Source organism: Wolffia australiana, chromosome 5 (genome assembly GCF_029677425.1).
Source record: "Wolffia australiana isolate 7733 chromosome 5, ASM2967742v1".
In the NCBI taxonomy this organism is placed as follows: Eukaryota; Viridiplantae; Streptophyta; class Magnoliopsida; order Alismatales; family Araceae; genus Wolffia; species Wolffia australiana.
In genome coordinates, this window is record NC_135839.1 from 361,106 (window position 1) to 371,185 (window position 10,080).

At 37.9% G+C, this 10,080-nt stretch overlaps 1 protein-coding gene across 1 annotated transcript; it reads left to right on the forward strand.

Moving 5' to 3' along the window:
• Positions 1 to 8,099: 8,099 nt before the first annotated feature.
• Positions 8,100 to 9,789, forward strand: HBP1 (SOUL heme-binding family protein). The gene is made up of 2 exons (XM_078575475.1): positions 8,100 to 8,460; positions 9,186 to 9,789. Exons 1-2 carry the CDS (start codon positions 8,186 to 8,188, stop codon positions 9,640 to 9,642), a joined length of 732 nt encoding a protein of 243 aa, XP_078431601.1. The 5' UTR covers positions 8,100 to 8,185; the 3' UTR covers positions 9,643 to 9,789.
• Positions 9,790 to 10,080: the final 291 nt, after the last annotated feature.

Consider the following 10,080-nt stretch of genomic DNA (forward strand, 5'->3'; position numbering starts at 1 on the left):
CCTTTGAGATTCTTAATACATCCGAGATATGACTTGTTTGAATCCCATGATTAGAGAGTCCGTTGAGATTCTTAAAAAATGTAGTCGTCCATTCACGAGATGTCCTTGGTGTCTTACGTCAATAGATCATTTGTACAACTGTGACATGAATCAACTTGATTGACATATAGGTATAATACCATTCAAGGATTCATACCGACCAATTCAGTGAACTCTTTCTCCAAAAAGCACCCACTATTTGTCCTTAGTGTCTCCCCAGTGATAGCCATAGTATCATGTATACTAGTGTTATTCTATCCTGATCATTAGATGTCCATCTCGACTATCCATTGAATAGAAAAATATTTAGAATACATGTTCAAATACTAGTGATCACCGTATTATGATCTCATCATAATTCACTAGGTCATTGCACATATTCATGGACTTTTTTATAAACTCCAAAGTGGAATAATAATGAATATATTATGTTATTCAATGAACTTAAATAAACATGGTGGTGTGATTGGCTTGACGGCCACATAATATCCATCACTGAGATGGTGAATAAATAGAGGCGGTAAATATGGAGCTACCCTCAAAATTTTAGGTTGAAACTTCTTCTAAATCATTATCTCATACTTGACTAGAGTGGTTTATGCACCTCGAGGGTCACACAAAAATGGTCTTTTGGAGGTCAGAATATATACTTAAAGTTAGGAGGCTTTTCTCAAAACTTCTTGCTTAGTATAAAATAAAGGAAGACCCTGAATAAAAGTGACCCATGCCAGAATTTTAAGGGCCCTTTTGTTTCTTCTTCCTTCTCCTTTTGGCTTCTCTCCATTCTCCACGCAATCGGGATGCCGTAACAATGATGATGGAACGTAAACATGGCTCATTAACATGAAAGATGAGATTCAAAATGCCGGGGATTTTGCGGATACGGCTAGAGGATGCACACTTGTGAAACTCAACAATTCTCACTCGATGGTCCGCGAAAACTCATATCTGATCCATGCCCGTATTATTTGATCATTTTTTTGTGCAGGCCATCTTGATTCTGTTACAAGGATTTGATAGTAGGAATCCACTTTTCGCATCCTATTGTTTAACATAACTAATTAATATATATATATATATTGATTAATTAATCATATATCAATTTAATCCAATCAATTTTTTGATTCATCAACATGTGGGGTGCTTAACAAAACCACATGTTCTAGAAAGTAAAAAGGACTTCATGAACTCTTTCATACAACTCTCTTGCACCAGTTGTCATATATGTATAATCCATCATACATGTGACACTTTGAGAATGACATAGGATAATTTATACTATCAAATTAATCAATTATCATTGGTATAATGACATAGGGTAGTTTATATTATGATGTAATGGAAAGTTATTTGAATTTGTTTCTTTGTTAATCTGCTATCATGGCCAATGAACTCATCACATCACATTCCCTGAGTTATCTCCTTTTAAATCAAGGGTGAACGATCTCATATTTTTGGCATAATCACATTTGTGGAATACTTAGAAGACAATGATAAAAAACTCACAATATAGAATGGCAACGTCATCGTACAACCAAAATATGTCTTTGGTGTATCCGGTACACCAAAGACCACTTATGCTATTGTGACATGAATCTACTTTACTCACATTTAGCTATAAAACCATCCAAGGATTCATATAAGTTGAATTCAGCTAACTCTTTATCTAAAGAATGCATGCCATCAATCCCAACTGTCACGCAATAAAGGGTTAGAGGATTAGCCATCCTCGTCAAATGTGCATGAGTACATAGTTCTATTGTATCAAGATATTTTGATGTCCTTTTCAAATACTCTATCAATATGAATGTTTAGGGTATGTGTTTAATGATAAGTGATTAGTGCAGTATGATATCATCATAAGTAAATTATCATTACATATCTCCATTGATGACATTCTACGTTGTCCCACCTGCATAATAATGAATATGGTTTGTGAAATATGAGATGTTAAATATGTGAGTAGCTTTTAGGACACAGATAATTCCATCTATGCATACAAAAAGAGATTCAAATTTGATGGGATAATAAATGTTTACCATCCTCCCAATTGATAGGATGGATGACTTATGTGGCCTATACTTTAAAATTGGGTGGGTATAATAGAGGTCGTAGGGAATGAAAGTACCATAGGTAGAAAGCATGGGTTTTTCTATACTAGTAAATTTTTTTTGATATTTATAAAGACCTAGATATATATGTTGGGTTCTTGAGGCCTTGATCTGGACGAATGAAAACTGGATTGACAAAACCATGAAACGAAGAACATGTGCTTGGATCACATCCATAATTCCTTTAATCCTTGAAAGAGTCATCTGGAGCTGCTCATGTGTGCAGCCTCTAGAAGCATCCATGCAATCCTTAGCACATCAAATCTCCTCCTTAACATTGGTGAGCTCCGTTCAACCTCCATCGTCGTCGTCACGCCGCCCCAATAGCATCAGGAATGTAGATGATCCATGGCGAGAAGAGAGAAGAAGGGGAGACACCACTGAACAATTCTGAAATGTGTGAATTTTTTTCAGGGCCTTCCCCTATTTATACTTGGTCAATATTTTTCATAAAACCCCCAAAAAATTAAGTATATCTTTGGCGTCCAAAGACAATTTGCATGTGACTATGTAGGCCCATGTATTAGTCCAGTTAACTACTTGAGAAGCCCAATAACCGTTATTGGCCTTCCAAATTAATGAACTATATCATTATATATATTAATAATGTCAGATCGATTTAATCCAACCAATAAGTTGAGTATCCAACGCGTGGAGAGCCAAGCTACACCTCGTGCTCTAGAAGATACAATATAGTATGTATCAATCACTCATGGAACATGTTCATTATCGATTACCGTGTACGTATAGTCCCTCATAAACTTGCCACTCCTAGGATGAATTAGGATATGGTCAATTGTCAAACCCTAATAGGTTATCCGAGTTAGTATTGATGAGTTTGTAAATCATTGTATAACTCTTGTCTGATATTTCACTACCTTGACAAGGACTTCACCACATCATCTTCCTTGAGTTGTCACCTCTTATACCAAGAGTTGACGATCCCATCTTTACCAGAATCATCTCGTGAACTTCTTGGTGCACTCAAACTAAGACTATTTAGAATCTCATGATTAGATACTTGTAGGTCATAATCAAAGTACACTTGTCTGTCCATAAGACATCTTTGGTGTCTCAAGTCTAAGGACCTCTTACACAACCATGATGTGAATCAACCTTATCGATAGTTTGGTATAATACCATTCATGGATTTGTGCGGATCAATTCAGTGAACTCTCTTCCCTAAATTCAGTGATCATCAGTGTCACCACACTAATGGTTACAAGATTGGCCACACTCATAATATGAGTGAAGTTAGATAGTGCTATCCTATCCGGGTACTTTGATGTCCTTCTCGAGTATCCTTCAAATAGGGATATTTAGAACACATGTTTAAAGACCAGTGATTTCTGTAATACGATCTCATCATAATTCATGAAGTCTGATAGTGAATTCATGGACTTTATTATAAACATCACACATACATTATAATGAATATGTTATATTAATGAACAATGGGACGAGATATGGAATGTGTGATTGGCTTGTCGGACACATATATTTCCATCAATATACTTATGTAAAAATAATTTACCAACCCAAGAATTGACCTGGATTACAGATTAGGCCTTGGAAGCGTCCATAACCAATGGAACATGTAATGGATGGGGGACTATGCGCACATGGTATATGATGATGAAAATGTTCTATTAGTAAGTCGATGCACTCACTTGTATGTTCTAGAACATGAGGCATAGCTTTGCATCCCATGAGCTGGAAACCCAACCTACGGATTGAATTAAATAAATATGACATTTATTAACCTGTGTGATATAGATAAATAATTTTTAAGGACAATAAGTATTGATAGGCCACCGTATTCATTGATGTTGGTATAAGTGGATAAGGGAGATAAATTAGGTTCTTAAAATTTAGTCACTCTAATCTAGTTAATAAATTTCGTTAAATTAATCAAAATTAATTTGGTCTACCTTAGAAGGTAGTGAGACATAGAGTAGGATATAATTAAAATTTATATATACATATTTGGCTAGTCCTAATGATGCTCGGGGATATTCAGGCTGAGGTCGTAATGTACCCTAACCAAGTTTGTGTGAACAACCCCAAAAAAAAACATCTACAATGGGCTGCTTTTTGGAGCACCATGACACAAGATTGTTGCCAATAAAAACAAGAAATGCCCCTGTTGACCGACGATCTGCATGATCACCTTCCCAATCTGCATCGCTAAAAACACAAATAATAAAGTCAGAATTTCTATTAAAAAATAGTCCATAAATAATACTCCCTGTCAGGTATCTCAGAAGGTGCTTCAATGCTTGCCAGTCGGTATTGCTAGGAGCATGCATTTTCTGGCATGCCTTATTTACTGAAAAGGCAATGTCTGGACGAGTGGTTGTAAAATATTGTAGTGATCCAACAATTTGTCGATATAAAGTATGGTCAGAAAATAAAGTTTCGTCATGTGCAGTTGGAGAAACTACGCATGGAGCTGCAGAAGGCTTGCAATGTTGCATGTTAGCTCCGTGAAGAATCGATGCAATGTACTTGGACTGAGATAGTAAACAGCCATTTTCATGTCTAATCAATTCAATACAGAGAAAATAATGGGCTGCTCCGATGTCCTTAATGGCAAAGTTCAGATTTAGACACTTCACAAGTTTGGAAATTTCATGCTGATTAGGACAGATGATCAAAATGCCGTCAACATATATCAAAATAAATATAGGATCACTTTGTAAATTGAAGTATAGCAAAGAGTCGGTCTTAGATCTTATGAATCCCCTATGACACAAGAACTTTGTGAGCTTGGTAAACCATGCTCTAGGAGACTGTTTTAGACCATAGATTGATTTGTGCAAAAGGCAAACATGATCTGGTCGTAGACTGGCAGTAGTCTTCTTGTTCACATGATCAATCTTCCGCAATTAAATCGACGACAGACTAGCTCGATTTGCATGATCAATGGGTGGATATTCATGAACAATCTTCTGCCGTCAAAGGCTGCTGGCTTAATTTTCATGATCAGTCTGCCGGAATCAAATTTACAAAAGGCTTATTTGATTCTCTTGATCAATTCGTTGATTCTCATAATCAATATTATAATGAAATTGACAAAAGACTGCCTTGATTTTCTTGATCAGTCTGCGGGAATCAAATTGAAGAAAGGCTTTTTTGATTCTCTTGAACGATTGATTGATTCTCATGGTCAGTCAGTTGTAATGAAATTGACAAAAGACTGGATTGATTCTCATGATCAATCATCTGGAAGCAAATTGTTGAAAGGCTTGATAGGTGCTCTTGATCTACTGGTTGATTCTCATGATCAATATTTTGTTATGAAATTGACGAATGACTGGCTAGCTGATAGCACATCCGTACGAAGCATCCATCGTAGGATATGATCAAGATAAAGACATGGCCGTGCTTCGGATTGATGCGCCGAGCGATAAACTGAGGCCGATACCGATCGGCATGTCTGCTGATCTTCTCGTGGGTCAGAAAGTATTCGCCATTGGAAATCCTGTGAGTGTGCCATTTCATATCCATCAAATCTTTCAATCAGACACGATCGACCACCGATCGCTGGCCGTGATTTTTATGTATTTTGAGTAGATTGCTCGCAATCTTGGACACATCTTTTGAGCAAATTATGGGGTTGTAGGATATCTGAGTCATGGCTTCTATTTTTTTTGGGTGTGCATGCAGTTTGGATTGGACCACACATTGACCACAGGCGTCATCAGGTAAGAATGAATAATCTTTAACCTGGAGTCTGAGCTATCCAATAATACCATTTAACTATTATCATGTGTAGTATCATTGGCGATATCATCATCATCATCATCAGTAAGAACAGCAGCGCCATCTTCTCCGACAACAGCACAATTAAAGCAGTGCAATTATCGTCATCATTATCAACAAGATTATCATCACAGTAGTGCACGTCATCGTAGGAAACAACACCCAGACATCATTTACACAGCCCCCAATGCCTGCTCTTATTTACTTGCACGGCCTTCACCAAGATCACACCCAAAGTCTACCGGGGTAAACTAGAGTTTTTTATATTAATTAATCCAAATATTCACATATCTACAGATTATTTAGACCAAATAGTTTCAAGGATATTGAAAAGGAACTAACCACTTATTTTAATTAAATGTCAAATACTTTGAATATTAAATTAATTATAACATACGGTTCAATATACCTTTTTTTAGTTAGATGCTGATTCTCGTCGTAAGTATCTCCATCTCCATTTGTGTATTGATTTAGATTTAATCTTTCTCAGTATCAAAGCCATCACCAATTCAAGACGTAAAAATTAAGATTACTCATTTGAAATATCTCTGGCCTGCTTGTGGATGTTTCCTCTTTTTTTTTGCTGCAACTATCAAAATATTGCACAAAGATCTCCACATCATGATATTGAATTGTACATATAATCATGTTTTCCTTGTAACTAGTTCAAAACTCTTCCAAAAATATGATTTCAAATCCTATGGATCTAGGATGATGTTCGGGAAAAACTTACTGTTGAATTGTTTTCTAAAAAATCCAATAAAATTTCTTTAGGAGGTAACATATGATGCTTACACTTTGTAATGTGATTTTTTGCAAAGAGAGAAAAGCTAATTTGAAGTCAGGGCTAGATCTGCCTATATGTACTTCTAAAATGAAAGAACACGTATGTAATTTTCATAAAGTCGTCAAATACATTCAGTATTAGAGAGAAAAGGACAATAACTGCTTTAGTTCTGAATTGGGACACTTAAAGCTTTATTACTTAAGCCATAAAATGCTCAACCAATAATTTCATTGACTCCACGAATTTAACATAGCAAATCATTAAATAAATATTTGATATATTTAAAATCATCTTCTTCAAAATATTACAAGAATTCAACTTCATTCATCAATATTTAAACTCATGAAATAATTTCAATATAAAAATCTAAGATATTTTATAAGTCGATGTTGATCATTATAATTCACAGGTTAAATGGTGTCTGATTGACATAAGTTTTTTACCAATGAAATGGAATCTGGTTATCAACAAGTGATAAAAATATTGACGCCTAACCCAATGATTTTTCTTATTCGCCACATGGTCAAACATCACATGTCCTTGTGTACATGAAGGTAGTCATCCAATGCATGTGTGAGTCGCATAGTTTGAACCATATGAAGTTGATTATCAATATATGCATAATTCCTGATATCAATAAACATGTTTGAATTATTGTAGACCTATTAACTGATGATTGAAATGGTATACTCCACACTGAAAATTCATCAAAACACATACTTATGTATTTTACTAAAATGCTGTAAGCTTTATTCTTCAGTTAACTAAACTGATACATGAGCCTAGAAGGTCACACAAAAACATATTTTGGGCTTCCCAAGATATACCTAAAGTTTTAGGACTTTATAAAAAAAATTAGCCTGTATAAGTAGGGAAGGCCCTAAAAAAAATTCATCCATGCTATCATTGTTCAGGTTGCCACCTTTCTCCTTTGTCCTGTGGCTCTTCTCCACTCCCAATGCAATCAAAATGGCGTTGTGAGGATAGGGAGTGATAACAGGGCTCAACAAGATGAAAGAGTATAACATAGGGCGAGGGGAAGATTAATATAGAGAGAGGGAGAGAGTAGTAGAGAGATAGAAAGAGAGTAACATTGAGAGAGGGAGAGTAATATAGAGAAAGGAAGAGAGAGTAATATAGAGAGGGGGAGAGAGAGTAACATAGAGAGAGAGGGGGGGGGGGAAAGAGAAGGAGAGAGAGAGAGTCTAGAATATGCCGGCGCCTTCATGTAAGATGTACGATAAACCCAAATTTGGGATGCTGTGGTCGCCGTCCCACCGCACCAACGAATGAAAGGGGAACAAACGCCGAAGCAGCTCTTGGACGTTAAAACACCACGTTGGCAAAACCTCATCCACCGACCCCATAATAAAACCACTCTTTCTCGTGACGTGTAACATGGCTTCCTCTCCCGGGTTGTCATAAAAATCCCAACTTTGTACCCATCACAACAGTAGGAGAGCTTCAGTGCCTTCTTCCTCCCATGGTAGCGTTCTCTATGGCGCTCTCTCGTCTGCTCTTGCTGCTGGTGCTCTGCTCAGTCGCCTTCTGCGCTAGGCTAGAGAAACCGCAGTTGGGTGACAAGAAGAAGTTGGGCTTCTTCCCACCGTCTTGCAACCGGATCGAGTGCCCAACGTACGAAGTCGTCGCTCAGGGGAATGGTTACGAGATTCGTCGCTACGAATCCACCGCGTGGACTTCTACGCAGCCGATGGAGGACATCTCGCTCGTGAATGCCACCCGCACCGCTTTCTTTCTGTGAGTTCTACGAATTTTCCCTCTTCTCTTTTTCTCTGGGTGGGTTTTTGTTTGCGTAAATCATCGACAATTAACGAGAATTTCATTCCGGTTAACTGATTTTGAGCTTTAATGTTTCGTTTCTTTATTTAATATGAATTGGGTGTGGAAATTATGATGGGATTTCTGTGGAGAAATTTCCGCATCATGGTTGAGCTTAACTTTGCGCCATCCTCATTTTCATCAGCCTACTTGAGTTAGGGTTCGAAGAATGATAGTTTACGGGATTATCATGAAAATCAGCTGGAGGGAGAAAATTGTCGAATCCTCTTCCTCCATTTGCTATGAACATTTGTGAAAACATGTGGTGATGATTATGATGAGGACAGAGATATCTTCTGTTCAGTCTCACTGTGACATTCTTTTTTTTTTGAAAGATTACTGTGACATTATTTTGTTCTCAACATCATCTACTTAACGATGCTGATGATCAATAGTGGTGATCATGATTGTAATGATGATGAATAGTATGACGATGATGATTTTGATTATGATGATGCTGATGATAACTATGATGATTATAATGGCGATCATTCTGATAGCAACTACGGTAACTGAAACTCTGATGATGATGATGATGATGAACACAATGATGCATAAGAAGATAATAATGAAAATTAAAAGAACAGGATGATGATGATGATGATGATGACACAGGGATATCATTCTGCATCTTCTTTGTGCAGGCTGTTCGACTACATCCAAGGAAAGAACGGTTATGGGCAGAAGATTGAGATGACAGCTCCAGTGATTGCTGAGGTCCTCCCCAGCGATGGCCCCTTCTGCGCCTCCTCCTTTGTTGTCAGCTTCTACCTGCCCAAGATTAACCAGGCCGATCCGCCGCCAGCCGACAACCTCCGCACCCGCCGCTGGGCGCCCCGCCATGTCGCTGTCCGGCAGTTTTCTGGCTTTGTCTCTGACGATGCCGTTGGTGAGCAGGCGGCGACACTCTACGACAGCCTCGCCGGAACCGAGTGGGCTGCCGCTGTTGACCGCGCCCGCGCCGCTGACCCTGCTGCAGCCTCCTACACGGTTGCCCAGTATAATTCCCCCTTTGAATTCTCAGGCAGGGTCAATGAGATATGGCTTCTCCTAGAGCTCCCTAAGGAGAAGCTCCCCTCTTCTCTTTCTCTCTCTCTCTAACATGGACTTGGTAGAGACTGAGAGACAGGTGAGATGGCCTCAGTGTAGTAAAACAAATAAAGGGGCTGCCTTTTGAGGTGGGTAAACTCCTATGTTTTTGTTCCTGTTCTTCTTTTTCTTTGTGTAAAAAAAGAGTTTCTAGCTCTATCACTGGACTTCCATCTCCAACTTCAAAAGCTCACTGTCTTAGAGAGTAAAAAAAGCTCAGGATGGCTTCGAAAGTACACAAATGCAATCGTGAGAAGTCATTTGTGGGGGTGATCATAGTTTCACATTGATTTTCCGGTGGATAGTATTGATTTTGATTATCTTTGTGGACAGAAATTTGGCTCTGTTCTTAATGACCGAGGGGTTCATAAGAAGCTGCATGCGGAGGAATGAATAAATCTAAGAAGTCACAAATAAAAATCAGAGTTGATGATAGAAGATGGCATCTAA

Coding starts and splice junctions, on each gene's coding strand:
- HBP1 (XM_078575475.1), top strand. CDS start 8,186: ATGGTAGCGTTCTCTATGGCGCTCTCTCGTCTGCTCTTGCTGCTGGTG. Junction 8,461..9,185: donor ACCCGCACCGCTTTCTTTCT/GTGAGTTCTACG, acceptor TTCTTTGTGCAG/GCTGTTCGACTACATCCAAG.